At 57.6% G+C, this 12,104-nt stretch overlaps 1 protein-coding gene and 3 non-coding genes across 5 annotated transcripts; 1 reads left to right on the plus strand and 3 right to left on the minus strand.

Annotated features, from left to right (window-relative positions):
• Positions 1–333: 333 nt before the first annotated feature.
• On the minus strand, positions 334–4,861 carry HES7 (hes family bHLH transcription factor 7). Of its 2 annotated transcripts, XM_027626561.2 has the most exons (5): positions 4,359–4,861; positions 3,925–3,991; positions 1,811–1,906; positions 1,134–1,221; positions 334–812 (listed from the first exon to the last, which is right to left on the minus strand). In XM_027626561.2, the coding sequence occupies exons 1-5, from the start codon at positions 4,418–4,420 to the stop codon at positions 334–336; spliced, it is 792 nt and encodes a 263-aa protein (XP_027482362.1). In that variant the 5' UTR covers positions 4,421–4,861. The 2 variants fall into 2 exon arrangements, with proteins under 2 accessions (XP_027482362.1, XP_027482363.1); XM_027626562.1 differs by lacking the exons at positions 3,925–3,991; positions 4,359–4,861 and adding an exon at positions 2,850–2,891.
• Positions 4,605–4,675, plus strand: TRNAG-GCC. Its single transcript has one exon. It is a non-coding gene; the product is annotated as a tRNA-Gly (tRNA).
• Positions 4,862–11,420: 6,559 nt separating the features above from the next.
• TRNAS-CGA lies at positions 11,421–11,502 on the minus strand. Its single transcript has one exon. It is a non-coding gene; the product is annotated as a tRNA-Ser (tRNA).
• Positions 11,503–11,946: 444 nt separating this feature from the next.
• On the minus strand, positions 11,947–12,020 carry TRNAT-AGU. Its single transcript has one exon. It is a non-coding gene; the product is annotated as a tRNA-Thr (tRNA).
• Between the last annotated feature and the right edge of the window lie 84 nt (positions 12,021–12,104).

A 12,104-nucleotide genomic window follows, 5' to 3' on the forward strand; every position in this document is an offset into this window, starting at 1 on the left:
GGCAGGCCCCTGGCTCGGGGACACACGGGGATTTAATAACCACTTTATTCCATGCACTAGGGACTCGGGAGGGGACTGGGGCTGGGCCGGGGGCAGAGAGGGTACAATCCTAGACGCAAGGGGGGGAGGGGCAGGGAAAAGGGACAGGAACCAGGGAAATATATATTTATATAGATACTCTAATATAGACCACATCTCACCCGCGCGCTGCGCCCGCGCGCCCCGCCGCCCTCCCCAACACCTGCTAGCCCCGACGCCCGGGTCCCTCTGCTGCCCTCGGGCTGGAGTCTCTACCTCACCCCCAGCCCCTGCCCCCGCCCCACCCCCCAAAGCTCAGGGCCAAGGTCTCCAGAAAGCGGGCGGCGGGGGCGGCGGGGCCTTGGGCGCCCCGTCTTGTCTGTGCGGCGGCGGCGGCGGCGGCGGCGGCGGCGGCGGCGGCGGCGGCGGCAGCAGTCCGGTGAGGGGCGCCGGCGCGCCGGAATCCCCGGCGCGGGGCGAGCAGGGGGACGGGGACCAGGCGCAGCGCGGGCTACGGGGGCCCTGGTGCACTGGGGGGCGCTGGTGCAGCGCAGGGCCGGGCGCCGGGGCGGCGGGGTCCAGCGGTGGGCGCGGCGCTTGGGGCCTCGCATCTACCGGTTCCGGCCGGGGCGGCTTGGGGCGCAGGTAGCCATGCAGCGCGGAGAAGAGCTGGGCGCGGGCGGCCGGGCTGGCGTCGTGCGCGAAGGCCGCCAGGCGAAGCAGGCACTCGCGGAAGCCGGACAAGTAGCAGCTGGCGAGCGCCTCGGCGTCCTGGGCTGGGGACCGGGGAACCCCTGGAGCCGCGGCGGCGGGTGCGGCCGGCGGGAGCACCGGCGGGCAGGGCAGGGGCCCAGCAGGGGTGAGGGAAGGGGCGGGGCGCAGAGATACCGAGGCCCGACAGACGCACAGAGACAGGAAGCCAGATGGACGGACAGAGGGAGAAAATGAGGGAGACACAGAGACAGACACGCGCGGGTGTTATTAACCTCGCCTCGGAGCAGAGCCTACCACTCCCCAAGCCCACCGTCCATCGCAGGGTCCGCCCCAGCTACCCCGGCCCCGGGCCTCCGTGAATCCCCCCTCCCGCCCTCCGCTGCCCCACCCCCGCGCTGTACCCGGGGGCTCCACCCGGCTTCGCTCCCTCAAGTAGCCCACGGCGAACTCCAGTATCTCTGCTTTCTCCAGCTTCGGGTTGCGGAGGTTCTACAGACGGGAGGGGGAGGGCGCAAAGACAGAGAGGGGTGGGGAGAGAGGGGGAAGTGGCAGGGGGAAGAAGGGAGGGCGGATGCGGGAGCTGGGGGTGCCCCCGATCGCGTGTGCGCGCTGCCCACGGAGCGCGCGACCGAATGCGGAGTGGCGATGACCAAGAATGGCCCTGGGAAACCTTGAGACTACACCGTCCAACCCGAGGGGATGAAACCAACCCACAGGGTGAGGAGGGGGTTTGAAACAGCAAACCCAGGGACTTGAAATGAACCACCCTGCAGGCTGTTTCGAGGGGGTGTGGGGGAGGAGGAGCGAGCGTTTACAGACCCCGAGGTTGAACACTGACCGACCCTGGGAGTGAAATTTACAGAGCCGGGTGTGAAACTTACAGACCCGAGGGGTGGCCATGAAGATCCCGTTCTGAGAGCGAGAGGGGGCTCTGGGATGGGATTCCAAGGGCGGGACTCGGGTCAGGATGCCTTGGCGCCTGGGTCGCCAGTGCAGCGTGTGTCCCCACCCCAGTAGGAGGCCCTGGGTCGCGAGGACGGGATGCTGGGGACGCTCCGGGGGCGGTGGAAGGACTGACCTGGTCCCGGGTCCGCTCCAGCAGCAGCAGCCTCAGCTCTTCCAGGCTGCGGTTGATGCGATCCCGGCGCCGCTTCTCCACCAGCGGCTTCAGCATCTGCGACCAGCAGGAAAGGGAGAGCGGGCCGACCGGACCGAGACTCAGCGCGGCCGCGCCGGCGTTCGGATCCCGCGGCTGGGACAGTCCCGCCCCCACCCCTTCCCGGACACCCCCAACGAGGGCCTAGGGCCGGGCCCATTGGGTCCCTCTCCGCTCCCGCTCCCAACGCCCCTAGGGTCAATGTCTGTAGCTCGCCTCCTCTCTCTCCCGGGTCTTCTGCATTCTCCTCTCTCAGTCTCGTCCTCCCTCCTCCCCTCTCTGTGTCTCTCCTTCTCCTCCTCTTTTCTCTCTACGTCTCCGTCTCGTGCAGTCTCTCTGTCTCAGTGGAGAGCTTTGGGGGCTCTCTTTGCGCCCAGACACGTGGCCCGCAAGGTGCCGGGCTCTGAGTTGGCGGCCCTGAGTGTAGAAAGGGAGATACCCAGCGCGACCGCGCTTCCTCTTCTCCCTCTAAGCCGTCTATGCAGTCACATTACTCCACTGGTTCTAAAAGCTTCCACCCGGTCTCAGGCCTCTGGAACCAGTGCATTCCGGGCCTTCTCTATAAGGCTGCCCTGGGCCAGCTCTGGCTCACGGAGCGCGTGGAGCAAGTGCCTAGCCTCTTGGCACTTAGTTTCCACCCGCCTCCCTTAGCTCTGTGCTCCCCTTGCTTATTTCACTCAAATCCGTGCCCCCTGCCACGCCCTCCAAGCCGCAAGGTGCCACATCCCATTACCCAAACCCAAGACCTCTACTTCTGCCGCCCACGCAGCTCCTGCCCTGACCCTGTCCCCTTCTTCATACTTTGCAGCTTCCTTTCCAGCTCCTGGCTCCTTGGGTCCCCCCACGCACCTCTCCCCCTTCCAACTCTGCGCCTCCAGGCTCTTCCCTTCCCCCAGGGTCTCAGGGACCCGGTCCCCTGACCGGACCAAGGACCTCTGCTCCCTCCCCTCCCGCCTCTCACCTTGGGGCCGTCCCTATTCTCGGCTCGATCCCGAGTGACCATCGCTCCTCCGGACCCTGGTGTGGACCGAGCCCCTGCCCGCCTGGCGCCTTATATCCCGCAGGCTCCTGGGTTGGGGGGGGGGTGTGTAGGACCCGGACCCGCCCCCTTCGGCACCCGGATCCCTCCCGGTGCGGCCCGGGGCACGAGGCTCCCGGAAAGGGGAGGAGCGCAAGGGGGAGGGGAAGGAGTGGAACTGGCCTGGGAGTGTGGGAAATGAGGGGCCAATGCAGCACTGGCTGGTTTAAGGCCCCTAAGGCTGTATAATGAGGTGGAACCCAGCTGAAGGGAGGAGGTTATTAGGGGGAGGGGGAGTTGAGGTGATCTGGGAGAGGACTCAGGAATGAAGTTCAGAGTCCCCCGTCCCCCCCCCCGCCCCCCGCCAACCACCATTCGCAGCTTCTTGGGAGCTCTCTGTTCCCCCACCGACTTTGAAATAAAAGATAGCATCCCTCAACCCCCAGACTGGATCTTATACACCTTCCCTCAAAATCCACCTCCTAATTGGGTAAGGGAGCCACCTGAGTGTGCTGGGTGAATCTGTCTAATTCACCTGGGGTGAAGGAGCCGCTCTGTGCGATCTTAGTGAATCTTACTCCATTCCCCGAGCACTACGCACACTGGTGTAGGCTTGGGTCGTTCATACTACATAAGCACTACAGGCCCAGCTTACCCTTACAGGATCGAGGGGGAAAGACGTGTGTTATCAAGTAGCTATTACAGAGCAGAGTGAAGCAGGTGCTGGGGAGAGGGTCATACTGACGGGTGGCTGGACTGGGAAGGAGCGGGACCCTCAAGGAAGAGGAAGCAAGGCTTTGAAGCATGGGCAGGAGGTGGAGAAACCTTCCCACTTAGAAGTATTTGATTCAAAACTAATTATAGGAGGTTCCGGTCGGTGCATGGTTTCCAGGATACCTGACCTAAGTCGTGCTCCTGCTGCTTGCTCCTGGGGACCCCTCCACCCCATCGGGGAGCAGGGAACAGGCAGTTTTCTTAAAGGGACAAGAAAGAGATACAAAAAGGGATCAACACCCACCTCAAACCAAGAACATGACCCTCTGCAGAATGGTGCGTGAACACTCGGAGGCTTCCAGATAAAGTGTCTGAGAAGATAAAATCAGAGATTTCACGGGACAGCCAGACCGCCCGGGACAAGGACACGGAAAGACAAGGTTGCAGACCGAGTCGGAAGATAAGCTGCGGAGTCAGGGGCCGACGAGGCTCTCCGAGCCCTCCCAGGGCCTCTCCACACCTTGGGGTTTTGTTTTGTTTTGTTTCACGGAGCCTGCCTTGCCAAAGCCCGAGCCCGGAGACACACAGACCTTGGGGAGGGCGCTCCCATTTGGGATCAGGGCCGCCAGCACATCCCACCTCCCCCTACCTGGGCCAAATGGGAGCGCAGATGTGTGGCCCCAAAGCCCCCCTCGCCCCCCTCCTTGGGAAACTGCGCTCGGGCTGAGTTTTTCTCACCTGCACGCGAGGCTCGGGGCCCCGGGCTGTTCGCACCCGAGTGTGGGGCCGCCCCTGGCCATATGGGGCGACTTTATGGCCGGGTGGCCGGATCCGGGCGGGAGGAAGGATGGTCTGGCGCTCCACCCACGTCAGCTACTCGGGGCCACTCCTTCCCAGAGCCCCGGGCCTACACTTTCTGCCTGACCACTGCCGTCTCCACCTCTTACAAGCTCAGGTAGGGCCACTAAAGAGCGGTTGTCGGTTGCATTGGTGGTTCAGTGGTAGAATTCTCGCCTGCCACGCGGGAGGCCCGGGTTCGATTCCCGGCCAATGCAGTGTTCCTTCGCTTCTTTTTTTTTTTTTTTCCTTGTCCCCAAATGGGGAGAAGTCTGATGAAATGTCTAAGAAGCATCTCTGTTTAACATTCCTAGCAAATATTAATACTCAACTTTTTTATCCTATGGCAGAGTTGGAGGCTCTGGATCCAGATCCGGATTCGCAAGATCCTCCCACTCTCGTCCGCCCAGCCCGGGGGTCCTGCTGCCTTCCACACCCCTCCCTCCGCCCCCCCCCCAGCACCTCCGCAGGCGTGACCCTGAGAAAGGACACGCTGCTCGGATCCCTGCCCCGGGGGTCCTCCCACCCTCCGCAGGGGAGGGGCGGGGCCTTTCCGCCCTAAGCTCCCCGAGTCCCGGGCTCTTCTGGCCCTTTCTCTTCCTCGCTCGCTCTCTCCTAGTTTCTGTTCTCTCTGAAGCACGCCTGCTTTTTTTAAGTCCGTGGGTCCCGGCCTTTTGGTGCCGCCGTCTTCCTGCGCCCCCCGCGGCCCCCTCGGGGGCTCTGTCTCTCTCCAGGTGTCTTAGCAGCGCCCGCGTGGTCTCGCTGGGTCTGCACCTGTGTCCGTGCGTCTCTAGCTCCGGGCCTCTCCCGCCCGCGCGGCTCGTCTCCGGCGGGCCTGGGTCTCTGATCTCTCGCGGTCTCTCCGGGTCTCTGTCGCCGCCCTGCACTCTGCGCTCCCACGCTCCTGCCAGCCCCTGGGAAGCTCGCTCACACCTCCGAGCCCCCCGCCTCCTCCCCGCCCGCCGCTTCCCGGCCGCTTTGATCCCGCACGCGTCGGGCCGGCGGGCGGCCGGGCGCCCTCGCCAGCTGCCGCGGCCACTTGTGAGCCGGCGGGGAGCGGGGGGGCCTTGGGGCGGGGGCGACCCCGACCCCCACCCCCACCCCCGCCTCGCCGCGCCGCTGCCTGCTGGGCTCCGCCGACTGCCCGGCCTCCTGCGAGCCCGGGTCTGTGGTTCGCTGAATCTGGGTCGCTCTCCGGAGCTCGCCCTGGGCCTGCTCGGCCTCCACTTTCTGCCTCGGGTTTGTTTCAGCCTGTCTATTTCATCTGGGGGTTTCCTGTCTCTGGATTGTGTCAGTGACGCGGAATGCTCTCTTCGCTACTCGCAGCCGCGACCGTGGCTCCCAGCAGGAAACTGTACAACAATCTGGGCATCTGTCTGCGGATGTTACTCACTCAGTCGATTATTTATGGGGTGCCTCTTGGGTGCCAAGTATGGGTAGGCACTCAGAGTGCACTGAGTCTGGGCTCTGCTGAAGCTACATTATGGGAGGAGGGGAGTACAGAAAATAACTAAGAAAGCAGAAAATAATACAACATGGTTATTAGGCTGGTGCGGGTGGGGCGGGGGGCGGGCAACCTGCCGGGGCAATGGCTTGAGAGCGAAGTCCCGCTTTCTTTACTCTGGGTGGTCAGAGACATCCTTTAGGAAGAGGTGATATTTCAGCCCAGCAGAGCCTGCTGAAAGCAGGTGACAGGGCAAGTGCAAAGGCTCTGAGGCAGGAATGTACTTTGCTGGTGGGAGCTAGAGAAAGAGGGCCAGTGTCCCTGGGACAGAGAATTTGGGAAACCAGGATAACAGCAAGTCTGTGAAGGAGGGAGCCACCGGGTCTAGCTAAGCTGCTGGGAGGTCAGGTAAGGACAAGAGAGCAAAGCGACCATCAGCTTAGCATCTTGGACATTGCAGATGACCTGAGCGGAGGGGTGCCTGAGTGCAGTCCCACTAGGGTGGGTTGATGGGAGAATGGGAGTGAAGGCATGCGGACAGCAGCTGTAGACATCTCCAGCAAGTTCTGCCATGAATGGTGAGCAGAACAGTGTGTGGCACATAGGGGCACAGACCGTCCTGGAGGCCGAAGGGAGTAGGCCAGGGAGGAGGGTGGGGGCGGGGCAGCAGACTCCTGTGCCAGGTAGAGAAATCAGCCTCCGGTAGTAGGGAAGGCTCCTCACCCACAGGCAGATGGGGGGAGACAGAGGGTGCAGGTCAGTTGGGGTGCAGGGAGAATAAGCCAGGTTCTCCTGGTTGCTCTCATTTCCTCAAAGAAGAAAGAGTCCAGCTCATTGCTGGAAGGGAGAGAGCTCAGGTCGTTTGCGGAGAAAGAAGGTGTGAAACGTTCGTTTTGGAGAGTAGGAAAAGCCCCGTAGGCTAGAGGATTAGGATTTCTAGGCAGGTTGAGAGTCCATTTGAGATGTGGGATCAAAAGTTTCAAGTGCAGAGGCCAATTCACCACGACGGTAATTCAGTTTATGCTTCAGGACCCCCTCGCTTGCACAGGCTCCTGGCGGGGGGCGGGGGCTAGCAGATATGCTCACATGGCCATGTGCTTCTATAAGATTGGCAAAAGTAAGGTATTTTAACTGTAAACGGTGAAGACCGCTGTCTCTTCCCACTCTGCCTGCCTGTCACTCTTTCCCTCTGGGGTTGGAGTGGCTGCGCCATTTTGGGATCCAGTTCCGGGAAAGGTGAGCTGGAGAGACATACAATGTATGGTTTCGTGGGATATGTTGAGGTGGTTCCCAGTTACTTCCACCTATAATGGGTTAGCCTGGCTACCCTGGTGTGGGAATGAGTTCCAGGAAGCTGCCATCACCTGTGTCTGTCACCAGGCCTTGTGCCATGAAGGCGCAAAGCCAGGGCGGGCACACACCATTTGAATGGGTCCAGTGGCTCTTGTCACTATAAGGACGTGGATGGTGGAGGAGAAGCCAGATTGGAGATAGAACCGGTAGCTAGTCTGTAGAAAGTATTACAGAGATGTGCAGGCTGCTCATTAAGGCAAAGAAGTTGTTTTTCTGGACTTGGTGACATGGGTGGCATTGGTCAGCGTTTCCAATTTGTGAGTTGTTGTGATCTCTCTACAAAACCCACCTTTGTATTATTTTCTTTAAAAGCCCCCCTCCCAAATTGTAGACACATCAAGCCCCCAAAACCTGAGGCCAGTTGTCCTGGCTGCACGATTTTCTCCAGCAGGGTTTCCTGTGCAGATATGAGGCTGAGAGACCACCCTCCAGGCAGATGCCCAGTGTTTCTGAGGGTTTGGTGGCAGGGGGGGGGGGGTCTCTGTGTGGACTGCAGGTCTCTGTCAGTGTGGGCCTGGGTGTGGGTCCCGGGCACATGGTGTGTGTATGGGTGTCTGGGCCTCTTCCTGGCCACCGCCATCAACAGCGACCACATCTGGGCTTGGGGGAGGGGAGCTCGTGTCCCACACGCGCTGGGCCCCTAGGGAGGCGGGAGGCACCGCCAGGAACTGAGACAGCACAGCTGGCGGAGGGTCCCGAGCTTCCCCTCCCCCGCTGGGACGTCTCCCCAGGCCTGGGTTCCAAGGCTCAGCTCCTCCCTCTTTGTTCTTCAAAGGGGAGGCTGGCTTCCTGGGACCCCCTGGGTCCTGGGTAGGGGGAGTTCCTGGAGGGTTGGGTCTTGGGGGCTTGGGGGTTGGGAAGTAGGAGGACCAGGCCGCCCCCTGGGGGGGGGCAAGGGATGAATCAGGATAGAAGACCCCAAAAAACCCAAAACAAAACAGGATAATCCCCACCCTCACTGGCCAGACGGTCTTGCAGGGGAAACAGTCACAGGAACATTATACAAAACGTATTTGTCAGGTGGTGGTTAAGTGCTTTGGGGAAAAGCCAGAAAAGGAGCAGAGAGCGGGAATTGTAATTTCAGAGGGTATGATCAGAGGACTCACCGAGAAGGTGAAATTTAAGAGGTGAGAACTACACAGGAGTGCCTCGGGGAAGAGCTCTCCAGGCAGAGACCAGGCAGGAAAAATCTTGAGGGACGACATGCCTGGCTTGTCAAGGAGGAGATGGCGGCACCGGACGAGGCTGGCCTGGTCGGCCGGGGTGAAGGTAGCACCAGAGTTGAGATCAGAGCGATAAAGGGGGGGCGGGGCCTGATCACCTGGGGCCTTCTAGGAGGTTCCATGGACTTTGTCAGGCTTCACCCATTTCTGAAGGAGATGAGAGCCCATTGGAGGGCTCTTCCGCCCCCCACCCCCACAACTAGCTTTTTTTGTTTTGTTCTGTTTCTAGCACTTTTAACACTACATAGTACAGTTATCAGTATCAAAATTAATATAATACCATTACTTAATCCTCCGGTCCATATTCAAATTTCCTAAAGTGTTTCAGGGATGTCCTTATAGCTCTTTTGTCCTGATTCAAGAGCCAGTCTAGGATCACGTGGTTGTGTTTCACTGCTAGGTCCTTTCAGTCTCATTTAATCTGGAAGAATCTTCGCTGTTGATCTTCACGGTTCTGAAGAGTTCAGGACTGTAATTTTGTAGAGTGTCCTTCTGTTTGGCTTGTCAGATGTTTCTTCACGGTTAGAATCAAGTTATTCAGATCATGTCTTTTTGGCAGGGACATCACCACGGAAGTGACACCAGGTCCTTCTCGGTCCTCCGTGTTGTCACGTCAGAAGACACAGGTCAGCTTGCCTCAATACTGATACTGTCTTTGGTCACGTGGTTAGATGGTGTTGGCCAGGGCTGTCCACCGGAACGTTATTATTGGCCCCCTCCCGAGGAGTAATTAATGTAATTTGTGGGAAGATACTTTGAGACTCTTTGCTACTTACAGCCCCATTAAGGTTCACCCTCTACTTTAGTATTCATTGATGATTTCTAACTCTATATTTATTAGTTGGCAGTTTACCGTAAAAAGAGCCGTCCCCTTCCTTCCCATTTTATTTATTTATATTGATATGAACTTTGGAGTCTTATCTGATTTAAGGAATCATAATCCATCACAATCACTACTTATTTTAATGCTCGATTTGTCCCAGATTTAGCCAACGGGAGCTCCTTTAGCTGTAACCCCTAGCTGTTACGTCTTTTTTTTTTTTTTATAGATACCCAAAATTCTTTGAACATTACTTTTCTGTGCAACAAAATGTTCCAAGAGCATCTTATAATTCCCTAACTGAAGCCCTGGAATCAGCCTTTTTTCCCTAGGAGCCCTGGTTCATTTTAGAGGAGAATGGTATTTAGTAACCAAGATCTGGTCACTTGTGTGCTTATTGCTATTTGTGTATCATTCCTTGTAGGCTTTCTCCGTGGAAAGAGGAGGGAAATACATATGTATATATGTATGTTTGTTTATGTATGTATGTTTATATGTCACTAGTTAAAAACCATGAATTCATATTGCTATCCCATTGGAAGATTTTGAAGAGAGGAATGACAGATTCTGATTTATGTTTTGAAAGGATCACTATGCCCAATGTGTTCAGAGCAGACTGCAAAGGAACAAGGAAAAGAAAGGAAGCAAGGAAATAATCTAGGGGCTGTTGTAATAATCTCAGTGAGAGATGTGGGTGGCTTGGACCAGGGTGTAGTGGTGACATGGTGATAAGTAGCCAAGTTTTTAACATGTTTTAAATAAAAAACTGCTGACTGCGTGTGCGTGAGAGAGAGAAAATCGGTGATGATCCTAAAGCTTTTAGTCTGACCAACTGAAGAAATGGAATTTTTCTTTACTGAGATAGAAGATCTACAGGTGAAGCTCATTTTGGGGGGAAGCCAGGAGTTGGTTTGGTCATTTTGTTTGTGATTAGATATCACAAACAGAAATGATATTAGATATCCAAGCAGAAATGATAAGGAGATAATAGTATATATGCATCTGTAATTCAGGAAAGAGTTGTGGAGCTGGAGATGAACATTTTGGATGTATTAATGTATTATTAGTTGGTATTTAAAGAGATCACTGAGGGAGTGAGTATAGATAAAGAGGCTGGAAAACTGAACGGTGGGAACACTTTGACATGCAGAGATCCAGGAGGTGATCAACAAGCAAAGAAGTCTGTGGGTAAGGGGAGGGTAAGCATCCATAAGTAGTGATCAATGGGTTTAGCAATGCATGGTCCTTTGGGAACCTGTTAACAAGAGCACCTTGAAGAATGGGGTGGGAGGGGCACTTGATTAGAGAGGGCTCAAAGGAGAACGGGAAGATGGAATTGGGGGAGAGTAGGTATATGATATATGTTTTGCAGAAGAGGGGAACAGAGAGAGGAGTGGGAGCTGAAGGGGGTGTGTGTGGTGTCAGGATAGCTTTTGTTGCCCTGCTTGTTCCAAACTGGAATAGGTTTCAGTACGCATGCAGGCTGGTGGGAGTGATCCAGCTAGAGAGGAAAACGGATGGTACAGGAAGGAGAGCAGGGTCCTTGAGTCCTTGTGAGCCAGGGGAATGGGAGATCTAGTAAGTGCAGGGGTTGGCCTTGGTTAGGTGGAAGGTTCGTCTACACCACCGAGGGAAGGGAAGAGCATGGAGCATGTAACCACAGACAGGTAGGCAGTCAGGTAGGTAGGCAGGTGCGATTGCAGATATCGATGGGGAAATCTCTCCAGAATGCCTTATTTTCTCAGTGAACCAGGAAGGCCGAGGGAGGAAGAAGGGACTCGTGGTTTGGGGTGACAAAAGGGATGAAACAGTCGTATGGAAGACTTGCAGGGCGGTAGGGATAAGGGGGATGTAAGACGACTGCCGAAGAACCCTGAGAAGCCACCCGGGTTTGGGGACGTGAAGAATTCAAATTAGTAGTTAAGTGACTTTTACAGGACACACCCATGGGAGGAAGCGCAGGCCGGAGCGTAAGGCCCGCAAGGGGGCGCTCGCGGGCTGATAGCGGGTGGCGGAGGCCCCGAGAATAAATGCGGTATCTTCTCCAAGGCAAGGAAGCACTGGGAAAACAAATGGCTTTCTCTCTCCCCGAGGGCAGTAACGCGTGTTCCCAAAAGTACACACGCTGTGAGCAGGATTCGAACCTGCGCGGGGAGACCCCATTGGATTTCGAGTCCAACGCCTTAACCACTCGGCCATCACAGCCGCGTGCGGCTTCGGGCCTGCGCAACTATAGCTGCCTATCAACGGACCCGCCTCCCGCCGGCCCCGCCCCTCCGCCTCGGAACGTGTGTGCGCGTGCGTCTCGATGGAGGCGGGGGTTGCGGGCCGCGGCCTTGCGGAAGCCGCGGTCCTCCCGCTTTCCCCCCCCGCGCACGACTCAGTACGGCCCCAGCAAAATGAGCCCGAGCCCCAGCCCAGGGTCCCACGTCCTCGAATGCAAGGGATGCCCGCGTCACCCCCGTTCGTGAAAGCGAAGCGAGAGTCAGCCTCCGAATTTCCACTAAAAGTGCGCGGGAGCGGAAGCTCCAGGTGGGATAGGCGGGGGAAGAATAAGAATCTTCCGGAAGATGCCTCACGAAGAAAGCCTTGGGGAGGGTTGGAAGCGCGTTGCCCTTGCAGCAATAATATTCCGCCTTTTGCGGACCGAGGCACCGCTGGGATTCGAACCCAGGATCTCCTGTTTACTAGACAGGCGCTTTAACCAGCTAAGCCACGGCGCCGCCGGAAAACCCCTCGCTTCTGGAGATAGATCAGCCACTCCAGGGAGTCAGTAAGTGAGCACCGCAAGACAACGGTCGCCGCGG

This window comes from Zalophus californianus, chromosome 16, assembly GCF_009762305.2.
Source record: "Zalophus californianus isolate mZalCal1 chromosome 16, mZalCal1.pri.v2, whole genome shotgun sequence".
NCBI lineage: Eukaryota > Metazoa > Chordata > Mammalia > Carnivora > Otariidae > Zalophus > Zalophus californianus.

Coding starts and splice junctions, on each gene's coding strand:
- HES7 (XM_027626561.2), bottom strand. CDS start 4,420: ATGGCCAGGGGCGGCCCCACACTCGGGTGCGAACAGCCCGGGGCCCCG. Junction 1,222..1,810: donor TGGAGCGGACCCGGGACCAG/GTCAGTCCTTCC, acceptor TCCCGTCTGTAG/AACCTCCGCAACCCGAAGCT. Junction 813..1,133: donor AAGCCGGGTGGAGCCCCCGG/GTACAGCGCGGG, acceptor CCGCGGCTCCAG/GGGTTCCCCGGTCCCCAGCC.